The following is a 14,013-nucleotide window of genomic DNA, read 5'->3' as shown; positions in this document are numbered from 1 at the left end:
ATGAGAAAAAACTATCCTCTTACAAATCGTCTGACCCTTAAAAGAAGGGGGGGGGGGGGGACAGGGTGAAGCTCACCAGAGAAGAAAGCTTCTAGAGTCGTCGGAAATCACCTCAGTCAGAGAGAAGTAGCGAAGTAAATAACCCTTGCCTAATTAAGGTTCCCCTCTTTTTATAGAAGACCAAGGCAGCCAAAACGACTCTTCGATGCCTGCGCTCAGACACATGGAGCCCTCCCATTCGCTGGATAGCCCAACTCTTCAGAAGATGACATGTGTCAACACACTATAAGCCCAAAGCCGAGTAGGCGTGCTACTAGCGCACGTGATCTCGAGCGGCGCGATTGTCTCTAACACGTTGTACCATGATTACAGATACGCCCCGATCCTCACACCGCTCTTGTCCAGCATTAACGACAAGTAAACCCGACACCCTAAGCGCGAGATAGTTCGGCCTGACCTAGATCAACTTACTTCTCGAGCCCGTTATGCAAGTTTGGAAGTAAGGAGCTTACTGTTATGGGAAAAATGGATCGACTAATAAGATAAGGTCAGGTCGGAACTCTGTGCACTTCGCCAAGTCGATCAATGATGAATACGATTAAAAGACTCAACATCTGGCTCCAGACCAAGTAGGAAATGAAGTCGAACTCGGTCTCTCGTCACTTCTCGAGAGCAGGTCGGAGGACCCATTGATTTGTCCGATGACAAAAGGAACTTGACTACTACTCAAAGGAATTAGATCGGCATAAACCCAAGTCGGCATAAACCCAGGTCGGCACGACCTCTCTTCTACTAATTCCAACCTAGCCGCGACAATATCTGCTCGAAATCCCAACCAAGGATCTAGGAAGGTGATCACTACATGGATCTGCTCGAGATCTCAGCCGAGGATCTTGGAAGATCCTCACGATATGAATAGGATCTGAATCCCTATACAATACGTCCTTGCTAAACAGGGAGACTACCTCCTACGCCACCCCCTCTCCTCACCTATAAATAGGAGCATCCCTAATGACGAAAGGGACGCACAATCTTAACCCCAAAAACTTTGTTTATGACCAGACCCAAAATTCCTATCTAACTTAGGCATCGGAGGGTCCCCTATTGCAGCGAGGGTCTCCTTTGTTCGTTCTTTATGCAGGTATTCAAAGGTCCAGGGAAGGCTAACCAAATTTCTGCATCAACAGGCCATATCAGCATGTGTCTGGTGATATGTGGATATGATGACACAAATTAATAAGCAATTCAGTTATTGTTATTATTATTTTATTTTTTAAAGTTGATTTAAAGGCCAAAGGAAGGCTTTCAATGAATCACACATTCCGTTCATTCGGGATATTTCTTAGTATGAGGTTTCTAGTCCAACAAATCATTAAAGAGACATAACTCCTTCCATTTCAATTGGTTGGATGTAGTTATGCAATACATCATGTTGAGCAATTGTCCTATGTGACTTGAGTCGCCTACCCTTTTTGGAGGTGTTGTAGGAACCTCCCCTCCCCTCCCTCCACGCTCAGGAAGCACTTCTCTTTTGGAATGCTTCTTAACATAACTCTCGACACAAGGATGAGATCTATTCAATGACATTTTCTAATCCTAAACTCCTACTCCCAACCTATAACAAAGATGAAAGAAGAAAATGTTATACGTACCGTACATATCAATGGCATAGATTGGGAGATTTATCTCTTAAATTCAAGAATACAGAAGAGAAAGGAGGAAGATAAAACTAAGTTCATCTGAAGGGGTAATGACCTTGTAAGGGACTAAAATATTTATTTCTCATGAAAATAGAATCTACATCAATTTATACATCTCCACACCACCTCTGATCTCCAATCAAAGATTTCCATATTAACAATAACCAATGAAATCAAAGAATATCAATAATAACCAATTAAGAGAAAGACCTAACCTATGACTCCAAGGCACCTCATCATTTACTATGGAGGCACCTCATCATTTACCATGGACGAGGTCTACCCAATGTGCTATCACTATCCATTGGGCCATATCATCCCCTCCCTCATCACAAGATCCATTGGGAAACAGTTTCTGTAAGGGTGCCTTACCATTTGATATTGATGTAGAGCGGGTTGCGGGCAATTTCACAGCCAAGATGGACTAAAAAGGACCCGGTCAGCGCCAAAAGTGATCCGGACTGTCAGAACCTTAAAAAGTACGCATTTCACAAATCAGAATGAGTTATCCGATGTGCCATATATGATTTTGGGGTAGGACGAGCTACTTTAGCCACCCAACCCAACGCACGCCGAATTTGCAAGATTACATCAGATTGACGGTTGAATTTTCATTTTATTTTCATTTTTACTATTTATAATTAGCTTTAGTTTGATTATAACTCTTCATTCGTTAGGCTTTCGGAGTTGTGTCCGACATGAAACGTGCTTAGAAAAATTAGGAGAATAACATGGTTAAGCAAAATAAAACACTTACTATAAATAGTAAATTTACTATGTATAGTAAGTTACAAATTTTAGGGAGTTTTGAGTGGGAGTTTGATGTTGAACTTTCTTCCAGGGTTTGGTATCACTGTTTAAAGGGTTGTAAATTCATTTTTATTATCTACTAATGGATTTTCAAATTTTTTTGAATTTATTTCTATTTTCCTCATGGATTCGAGGCATCTCTGTGAGGAGTCCAAAGAAGCTCCGTGGATTTGTAGTTATCCCCTTGAGGAAGACGATGATCGACCTCATCATGCCCATCCCTATACTTATTTTGCCTTAGAATGCATATCTCGGATCAATCCCACTTTGCTCGCAAACTGCAACTTAGAATCAGCACCGTTAGCTCGCTTGCCATTCTTATACATGCATCCAAGCACGGTTGAAGCCCAACACTAGCTCATATTGTCTAAGGTGTCAATGTGTTGGGTCTGAGCTTGGCTTTGACCCAGCTTTTGAATGGTCTGAGCCAGGCCAGTCGGTATTCAAATTTTTTAGTTTCCCCGGCCGAGGCCCTACCTACTTGACAATCCTAACAGCGCCTGATGGGTAAATGGTAAATGCAAATATGACTCCAGATGCAGGTAGATCAATGCAGACTACAAGTACTCCCCCTCAAAACATGGACCAGGCAATAATGAGTTTCCTGTAGCATGGGGGAGCAGCTGATGTTAATGTACCAGTATCGAACAGAACATGTTCCAAATGCCCCCAACATATCACGGTCCCATTCTTAAACATGGGATCAGCTTACTGTTTAACCGTTTGATAGATGGTTGTGATGGTTTTCAATGTTTTTTTTTTTTTTTGGTTACCCGCTGATACACAACAGGGCAATGATTAGATTGAAGCACAAACATGCCTCATGCTGCTGAATGCTTTATTACTGCTCCCTTAGTTGTGGCCCTAGTTAGCAAAACTCCCTTACTTTTTAAGGGGGGGAAAAAAAAAAAAAAAAACAAAACAAAACAAAACATAATTTATCGTACTGCTAAAACTCCTTATGCTAGAGAAGATAATACCTTCTTCTTTTTTTTTGGGTTGGGGGGGGGGAGCCAAATTAAGCACATTTTCTTTTTTCAATAAAACACATTTTATTAAAATAAAAATAAAAATCAGAGCAATCTAAAAACCAGAGATTGGTGGTCACCACCCATTGATGAGATTTGAGTGGAAGGTGAAAATTTTTAATCGAGACAATTAATTTATATAAGGATTACTTGCAAAAGATTTGAGAGGCAAAGAACACCATTCGGCTATGCATATGCATTATTTTTCATACTTGTAGACATTCTAATTTTTTTTAATTAAGGTTTTCTATGTTATCCTTTTATATATAATACACACACGTGCACATTTGTAGCCATTGTTCATTGTTTTTTTTAGTTCAAACTGTATTAAACCCGAACACTTGGTTCTCCGAATTTTTGGCGTTTCTGGTTTTTACCTTTTTTTTTTTTAATGGTAATCAGGAACAGTTTATGCACCTTTTTTTGCCGTTCGTCATTATGCTAAGTATGGTTGTGGCAAACACCTCAGTAAAGTGAGATATCAGGTAACGAGGACAAGCAAAAACCAAAAGAAGGGCAATGGTGTCAGATGATTAGATTACCAAATGATATCGGACGAGCAATGGTAAAGCAGGATATCAGGCAACGGTATCAGATGATCAGTTGCCTTCTGGAGATGATATAGCAGTTTCTGTCAAGCCTGGCAAACTCACACCATATCTGATATAATCTCAATTAATCAGCCCCTATGTCTTCTAATCCTCTTCTCCAATCCATCCACTCATTCTACAACATCAAATGGGTTTTGCCCATGCTTACATGTCCTCAAATTCAGCTAATCCAAGCACCATAAAGCTAGTTAGGTCCACAACACATTTCATGTGCTAATATGAAAAATTCACACCAATCAGATGATTCTAACTATTAGATCAATTGCCCACAAAATGGATGGTTGGTATCATTTATTGAAAACAGATCCCATCAACAATTCGATTCATGAATTTGTAGGGGAGTATAATGGATCACTTGCAGTTCTAAAGAATCAGTTTTATCAAACCTACCAAAAACGGACCAGATGGATTGCATCATCTAATTACTGTTGAATCTTCAATGGTAGCCAATGAAACATGTGCTGGACATGACGGACAGTCCCAACTGATAGATCGGACCATCCATGAAATGTATGCAAGTACTCTACCTTGGTCTCTTTGAGATTTTACCTACTCAGTTTCAGGCTTTTGACTTTCAAAAAGAGGAGAAAAACACACTAGAGTTACAACATAGAGAATAAGCAGTGACCTGAAAGATTTATTTATTTTTTCCAGATCTTTGAAAGGTGGGTGATGGGGTGCATGCACCCAAGTTGGCTATGCAAAAAAACTAGAATACATGAGTAAAATTCACTAGCATACCTGCTTCTTTATAATAGGTAAGGTATGCCAGGAAACCATACTATCCTCTACTGCCATGAGAGAGGTTGGCTTTGGTCCGTTTGTTAATCAGGAGTCCCTGTATATTGGCTGTGGGTTCCACTTGAGGTGCAAATTCAGCCGTCCAGATTTGCAACCATCCAGTGGGATACTGTCCTTGTACTCGCCTTCCAATAAAACCCTCGTGAGCGTCAAGATGCATCTACCCATGTAATCCTGAAGAGATGAATAAGACCATTACTATGAGCTTAAAAAGTGGATGATACAGCAAGTATCTGACTTGGCTGACTCAACGATTTGGCAAGAGAGTTGCTGAATCCGACAGTTTATTTCATATGGCCACCAGTCCAATCATCAAAGGCCCACCCCAGATGCAATGTGCATACTAACAGCGACAATTTTTTATTGGAAATATTGCATATCGTTCGGGGTGGAAGTTCTTACAGTGCCCTTCACGGTTACAGTTTGTACAAATTTATGCCATGACTAAGTGATCCGAACTGTCAATATTATGTGGCCCACTGTGAATGATTCGCACACCAAAATCCCCCAGATTAAAAAAAAATCCTAGCCGTTCAACAAATAGATGGTGTGATCGTTGTCATAATTATCATAGCCTTGTCTGAGGCGGGAAAAAAAAAAGACAGCTAAGCAATAAAATACAAAATTGATTCATGTTCAACCACCAAAAAAGGTCAAATATTCTATGCTAGGATCTTCCAGTCTGGGGGAATTTTGGTGCACAGGGCATCCACAGGGATGCCCATCGTATCAACAGTTTGAAACACTAATCATTGGACCCATTTGAACAGAATGAAAACCGCTAACACACTGTACAAACTCTGCAATCCAGAATTGTATAATAGTTCTTTAAATTATGAACGGAAAGCTGCTACTATGAGTGCACATCGTGGAAGTGTATGAAATGAAATGTGACCAAGGCCATTGGTTTGGTGGACCATCATGTGCGTAGGTTCTAGCTAAAAAATCAAGGAGATCAACAATGTTAACCATCAGATCTGTGACTTGTCAGCACAATATTGAGCAAAGAATTGCGTGCTCCATATTTAATTGACAAATAGTGCAACAATTGGAAGTCTGTGACCATCCAATGGAAGTACTGTTTTTGGCCATGGCCCATCCACATGGTGACCCACCAGATCAACTCCATGTGTACGATGGGGACCATGCTTTATGCAACTGGGGAGACAGCATCACAATAGTATTTGGCCTTATGATTAATGCTTGATAGAGGTTACATAAAAAGAAAATATATACAAATTAAACAGGTTCCGCAACATGTTAACCTATCATTAATATCAAAGACAACTGCAGTTGGAGGAGACTGTTAGCCTGTTACCTTCCCAAATGTGTCATGATCCCAAACTTCCAATATTAGCATGTCATGTAACCCATCCTCCACAACAAAGTCAAAAGTCTGATTCCATGCTGGATTTAGACTGTCATTCACAACCTGAAAGGACCATCACATAAAGTTATAATTTGGCAAGAAAATAATCAAGATAGCCACCATTTATATCCCACCCATTTTTTTATCTTTACTCTCCCATTTTCTCTGCACTAGTTCAATTCCCAAAATGAAAATCAAATGATTGAAAATCAAATGGAAAGGGTGTAAATATCATCTATGTACAGAAAAAAGATTTGGAGCTTTTTGAGACACTAAACTTACTCTTGTTTTGTTTTTGGTTTCTGTTTTCTTCATGCGGAGCACCACAAATGGGTCAGCCTTTCCCATCAGATCCATGGCAGGCAGGTCTTCTGCAGACAACACTGTCACTGATAGAACTCCTCTCACAATTACATCCCGTTTCCTGTGTGTAGATGTTCTCTCAAGCTCAGAAACCTCTGCTCCGTCCGTCCCGCTTTTTAGGGCCTTCTCCAAGGAGGTCATCGAGAACTTTGGATTGGCAAAAGGGTTAGAAAATCCATTCTCCATTCCATAAGGACAGTACAGAAGCTCCAGGTGCACCTGAGCCAGAAAAGTGTAAGGCAAGGTGTAGAACTATAAATATATATATATATATATATATATATATATATATATATATTTGGAGAGTTCACATTCATGTATGAATAGAAAGAAGTTCTGAGAAAAGTGTAGAAAAAGAGCAATTAGAATTGGTTCAGAATAAAAGATTTCGAAATAAGTTTTGGATGAGTCAATAAGTTTAGGACAAGTCAACAAATTATCATGTAATTCTTTGAGAACCTGATATTGTATGTGAGATGTACTTTGGGTGATTAAATAATGGTGATGATGATTAGCAGCAGTACTCGCAATAGTAATAATAAAGAGATCACTTTGCAGATGCCACGGGGGATTGGGGTTGCTCTTTTAACTTTTCTTATTTTATTTTGGGATTCTGTTACAGAGAGAAACATATATGGAATCACAGCACCAACACCATTGAAAAAAAAAAAAAAACAGTCATCATAACTGAATTTGCTAAAAGGGGATCTCTAAATTCAATGCGTTGGAACCATGTTTGGTCATAGCATGTTGCTTTATATGCCTAAATGAAGAGCAATATGGTTTTTGCATTCTAGATTGGGTATGGTCTTAATTCAAAGAAGTTCCATTCTAGATTGGGCTGTTGTTTCAAAGAGCTTCAAGGATCAGAGCCCAGTGGAAATCTGGAAAGATTTGGAGTCAATGGTATTGGACGTGCATATTCCTGGAGCTCCGGTTGTTTGGATGGCTCCCCTGATCGGATCATGGAAACTCAATTTTCATGGTTGTCTTTTCCTTTTCTTTTTTCAATTTCGGGCCCAACCTCCTGCTATCATCCTTTCAAGCTGAGGCCAAAGTGCTGCAACAAGCGCTTCATCTCATTGATGAAAGTCAGGCTTCCTGCATTTATCATGGAAGAGCAATCTGCATTGTTCCAGCGATAGGTTATGTCAGGGAATGAACCATTGGGCCTCCAGCCCATTTTCAACGACACTAGGACTCTGCTATCTAGATTAAACCATTCATTTAATCTATAGTATTGAAGGGGAATGTTGATGCCCAGTCTTTAGCAGTTGAGGACGCTGCCTGTTCTCCTTTTGTATCAGGAATTCTTTCCCCTCTTTGTAATTTAATTTGCGTTTTTTGTTGCTCAAGAAAAGTATGGTCTCTGCATTTCTTCCAGTATGAATACATCTTGATGTAATCCCACTCTATTTGAAGTGACTGAAGCTAGATTCTCTATTCTCCATATTTTGTCGGTATAAATTTACATGTAAAACAGAAGAATCACAAGAGCAATATGGTTTTTTCATCTTACTTCCAGCATGAATGCATCTTGATGTAATCTCACTCTTTTCAAATTAACTGAAACTAGGTTCCAGCATGAATGCATCTTGATGTAATCTCACTCTTTTCAAATTAACTGAAACTAGGTTCCAGCATGAATGCATCTTGATGTAATCTCACTCTTTTCAAATTAACTGAAACTAGGTTCTTTCATATATATATATATATATATATATATATATATATATATATATATATATATATATATATATATATATATATATATAGATATATATATATACACACACACACGCACATCTTGATGTAATCCCACTCTATTTGAAGTGACTGAAGCTAGATTCTCTATTCTCCATATTTTGTCAGTATAAATTTACATGTAAAACAGAAGAATCACAAGAGCAATATGGTTTTTTCATCTTACTTCCAGCATGAATGCATCTTGATGTAATCTCACTCTTTTCAAATTAACTGCAACTAGGTTCTTTCTCCATATATATATATATATATATATATATATATATATATATATATATATATATGGAGAGAGAGAGAGAGAGAGAGTAACAGTCTCTTGTGCACCAGACTAACGTGCTTGGACAGGTAGGCTGGGGGTGGGTCCTATGGTGATGCATTTGTGAAATCCACTCTGACCATTAGGTTCGTGACTGCAATTCAGCAATAGGGCTAAGGACCAAGAGGATTCACGATTGAGGTGGGCCACACCAATGGAAACAGTGGGAGAGGGGGGATGCCTACCATTGAATATTTATAGGGCCCACCATGATGTTTATATGAAATCCACTCCAACCATTAGCTGCCTCATAACAATACATGAATGGGGACCAAAACTTTAGGCCTATACATGATTTATGTGGACCATATCAAGTAAAATAGTGATGGTGGGCATCCCCTGCACTATTTCCTCTCATATGGCCCACTTGGATTATGGATGCAAGTGATTTTTTAGCCGTGTGGATTTATTCTTGTCACTCACCTTATGACTGGAGTGGATTTCACATACACATCAAGGTGGGCCCACCCTCAGCCCACCCCTATTGGCACGTTGGGGCAGAACTGGCAAGACGTGTATTGCATGCTAACGCTGCCAGTAGCGAGCTTGCAAATGGTCGATAGCCATGGGTCAGACCATGATGTATGCATTTTGTCCAAGCTGTCCATCCATTTTATGGCATGATTTAAAAAATGAGGCAGATCCAAATCTAAGGTGGGCCGCACCACAAAAAACATTGGTGATTGAACACCCACCATAAAAGCTTCCTAGTGTCTATTGTACTGTTTATTTGCCATCCAATCTGTTGATTAGGTCATATAGATCTTGATGAAGGGAAAACACAAATATCAGCTTGATCCAAAACTTTTGTGGCCCCCAAGAAATTTTTAATGGTGGGCATTCAATCACCACTTTTTCTTGTGGTGAGGTCAGCTTGAGACTTGGATCTACCTCATTTTTGGGCTCATGCCATAAAATGATCTAGCAAAATGGATGGACAACATAAGTAAAACACGCATCATGGTGAGGCCCATAGAGCACTTCTAGCACAGACCAACACCGAGGTCGTTGCTGGTAGGCTCAGCATGCATAACGTCCAGCAGATGGGCCAGCAAACCGAGGGAGGGTTGGGCTGGGATGGGCTCCACCGTGACGTGTATGTGAAATCCACTCTGACCATAGGGTGTGTAATGAAACTTTAGCCACAGGGCTAAAAAATCAACCCGCATCCAAAATCCAAGTGGGCCATATGAGCGGAAACAATGCAGGGGACACCCACCATCCAAACTGTTTCACTTGGTATGGCCCATATAAATCACTTATGGACCTAAAGTTTGGTCCTCATGCATGTATTGTTATGAGGCAGTTAATGGTTGGAGTGGATTATACAAACATCATGGTGGGTTCTATAAAAATTTCTTGGTATGGCCCACCTGAATCACGACTCCTCATGGTCCTCTACTCCTACGACTGAATTACCATCACGGACCTAATGGTCGGAGTAGATTCCATGAGCGCATTACCGTAGGACCCACCCCCAACCCACCCATCCAAGCATGCTAGTCTGGTGCGATAGAGAGAGAGAGAGAGAGAGAGAGAGAGAGAGAGAGAGAGAAATGCTGACCTGCGCACTAGTTCTCATGAGTTCTCATTAGAACTTTTTGAGAACTCATCTCCCATGATATGAGCCCAAAATTTAAAAGGTCCACGTGATGCAGCACCCCATGAAACCCCCAGGGCCCAACTTTTACCTAATCCAAAACTTTGGTGAGCCATGGCAAAAGAGAGGCAAATCAAGGGAGGAAACTATTTCCTTTTACCGTGGCCCACCAAAGTTTTGGATCAGGGTAAAAGTTAGGCCCTAGGGGTTCAATGGGGTGTTGCAGCACGTGGACCATTCAAACTTTGGGCTCATATCACCTGAGATGAGTTCTCAAAAAGTTTTCACAAGGTGCCAGGTGAGCATTTCACTATATATAAATCTCTCTCTCTCTCTCTCTCTCTCTCTCTCTCTCTCTCTCTCTCTCTCATCGTGATGTGTGACAAACATCCATCCCATTAATCAAATGCACCCTTCCACAGTGGGTAATGGGCCTAAAAATCAGGCCAATCCATGACTTAGGTGGGCCACACCACAAACAATAGTTGAGAGTAGATACCTGTCCATTGAAACATTCCCGATTTTATATAGGGCCCAGTGAGATGTGGTTTTGACATCCAGCCCATCCATTGTGCATACCACTTGGATGAGGGATCACACCAAATTTTAGATCATTCCAAATTTTAGGCGGACCTCACCAAGTGCTTTTAGATGTTTTAGGTATGGTTTCCCATGGTTTAGATGGTGTGGCCTACTTGAGTTCCGGATATGGCTGATTTTTAGCATATCCCATAACCTAGAGGGAACCTACCAAATGCATGGCGTGGATGTCCATCACACATCATGGTGGGGCCTATAGAGCTCGACCTCATGGGAAGCTCCCATGAGGTCAACCTCATAATACCATTTCCACACACACACATAAAGGGGAGTCGCAGAAAATCGGCATAATTCTGCACATGATATTCTCACCTGACCCCTGTTTTTCTTATCTCTTTGGATTTCCAAATCCTTGACCAGTTTCAACCATACATCCTTCACTTTCCCTGGCTCAAGATCTTTCAATGGCACCTGAGCACAGCCAATGAGTTCAGAAGCCTGAAGCCCTTCATCATCATATATCTTCACTACCAAATGTTGGGTAGATTCATCTTCAACCACAAATTCAAAGTGTTCATTCCAGACAGGATTTAATTGGTTGTTCTGAAAAAAAACAGACATGATCATCTTCAAATTGACGAGAAACAGAACCTAAAAAGAAGAAGAAGAAGAAGAGCACAGGCACTTACAATTGTTTTGCTGGTCTTCATTCTATCTCGTAGCGGGCGTATGTACAAAATAGCATAGGGATCGGATTTCCCTATCACATCCTTATTTGTCAGCTCCTTTGCTTGCACAAGCTTCACTTCCAATGTTCCGACAGCTTTCAACTCTAGGTTGCTAAGAAACAGCAAAGGACAGTCAATAGAAATGCATATCTTAGCATTTAACTGTTCATTGAACATTCAAGCATTGGAATTCTCAAGGCTAACCCTGGATGCTAACAGGACATGACAAAAATTGGTGGCCATGCTCAACAATCTGAACCAGCCAATCAATAAGTCATCTCTTCAGTTGGCCACCCCAAATCAGATCAAGCATATGATCTTAAATGTCCAACTAATCACCTATCATCATCATCATAGCCCTGACACAACTTATCTCCTATAAAGACCAATTGAACTGTCAATCCACAGTGCATTGAATGGACAGTTCAGAACATCTGATTGATGCAATTTTTAGTATATCCTATCCAAGTGGTGGCCCATCTATTTGGGGGTCCTCATCAATGAGAAATGTGTTGACTGTAGGATGATATCACGGTCCATTTCACCACTAAAGTGTAAGGTGCATGCAAGAGTATGAGACTTGCCTGGACCTTTAAGATACTTCTTTTCTTTTTTTTTTTCCTTTTTCCTTTTTTTTTTTTCCATCAGTGAACCTTTAAGATAATTTTGATCAATGACTTCTAGAATATGGTGTATCCAGGAAAGATTCATTGCTTGGATGGCTTAGATTGATGATCACATTCACATCATTGTATCAATTTTGTGTTAAAAATAAGCCCGTCAACATACATTGTTAACTTTAAGAAATCCCTTCAAAGTTTGATGGTTGCTAACACAAGGGTACCTATAATCCCCAGGCAAAATAGGAATAACTTTCCGTACTGGCCATGTCATTGAATCTTCAATAGCATCTCGAATTGTTTCCTGTATAATCAAGTGACTGAAATTTAATTAAATTGAAGAGACCTATATAAATTTAGTAAGCTCCAAACACTGTCAGCAAATACAACATTGAAAACAAAATAGAGAAATGCTCCAGTGCTCTCAGAGCACTATAAGTTACAGTGCTCCTAGTTGTGTCGGTTCCCTTGGACAGTCCGTTCAATCAATCTAAACTGTCCCATTAAGTCCAGAAAACATTTTTATAGGCTATCATCAAAAAGTCATACTGATTAGATGAACCAACCCATCTTTGACTTGGCCTTATTTTCAAAGCCATGGACAAAATGGTTACACTTACCTAACAAAAGTGATTCTTTAAAATCATAAGGAATCCATGATAGGCCCTAACAAATAGACAGATCACCTTGTTGATTGGACCTATTTTTGTTATCATGACAGTCAACATTAAAGACCATTGGTTGAATGTTTTATATTTGTCAGATCTGCATGATGCATGCATGGTAGCCCATGAAATGTGCCCTGAACCTAATGAACAGTCTCGATCAATGGATTGGACTGGCTAATTGTCCCAATTCAACTAGGAGCACTATAATTTATAGTGCTCTGAGATCACTGGAGCATCTCTCAACAAAATATATGCCACAACTGATACTAGAGCAATATAAAAAATTCTTACATAAGAAAGAGGAAGCACATGATATGCAAGATTCATAAAAATGTATCACATCACAGACAACAATAACAAAATATTACATGAAGTTGCTCATGTTTATAGTAATTGGTAACTTACCAACTACTGTTACGACAAAGAATCAAGTACCTCCAAGACATCCAAATAATCACTTATACGATTTTTTTGCCAATATTCCAGCTCACTTATTTACTCAAGTTACTTTGAACTGGCCATTTCTGAATAATATGCAAGCATGTCATATCTTGAAACAAATCCCATAGGAGTGTTGTAACTAGTAAATATGTAAAAAGAAACCTATCATCCTAATTCATGGATGAAAAATCTTTGGAGCCGAGAAAAATACTGCACTTCTTATCATTAAAAGGTACAGGATTTCTGGCCTGCAGATGCATATCAACCTAAAACAAACTGTCATCGATTTGTTCCCTATGATTCTCCATACTGCATATTGTTGAGGAGAAAAATCCACCATAGAAAGTTTAAATTACTATACATGATAAATAAACTGGAAAGAAAATCCAAATATGTGCCTAGGTTTGCTGAGCAAAGAGGTGATGTAAACCATGGCATTTATAGTTTAAGGCCTCATTTCTGCAGGCTTCTTCAGGCACATGATACCCACATATGGACAATGATATGGTCATAGATATGGGAATGAGGATATGCCTCTCCATTTCTCAGAAGTTCAGCATACAGAAACAAGCATCCATCATAACATGCTCTTCGTGTTTAGTTTTGTTAACACGAGAATATTGTGCTAAGACATATCTTGCGTATTTCAGTGAG

The 14,013-nt window shown here is 39.7% G+C and overlaps 1 protein-coding gene across 2 annotated transcripts in view; it reads right to left on the bottom strand.

The window, feature by feature from the left end:
• Positions 1 to 4,759: 4,759 nt before the first annotated feature.
• The window catches only part of LOC131258377 (synaptotagmin-5), an 86,241-nt gene continuing 76,987 nt past the window's right edge, over positions 4,760 to 14,013 (bottom strand). The window contains exons 8-13 of one of the 2 annotated variants that reach the window (XM_058259661.1): positions 12,475 to 12,554; positions 11,592 to 11,742; positions 11,275 to 11,505; positions 6,602 to 6,901; positions 6,269 to 6,382; positions 4,760 to 5,124 (exon numbers count right to left, since the gene is read on the bottom strand). In XM_058259661.1, coding sequence (XP_058115644.1) covers positions 4,978 to 5,124; positions 6,269 to 6,382; positions 6,602 to 6,901; positions 11,275 to 11,505; positions 11,592 to 11,742; positions 12,475 to 12,554 — 1,023 coding nt within the window. In that variant the 3' untranslated portion in view covers positions 4,760 to 4,977. The remainder of the gene's footprint in view (positions 5,125 to 6,268; positions 6,383 to 6,601; positions 6,902 to 11,274; positions 11,506 to 11,591; positions 11,743 to 12,474; positions 12,555 to 14,013) is intronic. The other variant, XM_058259662.1, reaches the window with a different exon arrangement.

This window comes from Magnolia sinica, chromosome 10 (genome assembly GCF_029962835.1).
Source record: "Magnolia sinica isolate HGM2019 chromosome 10, MsV1, whole genome shotgun sequence".
Lineage (NCBI taxonomy): Eukaryota > Viridiplantae > Streptophyta > Magnoliopsida > Magnoliales > Magnoliaceae > Magnolia > Magnolia sinica.
This window is presented reverse-complemented; position numbering and strand designations above follow the sequence as displayed.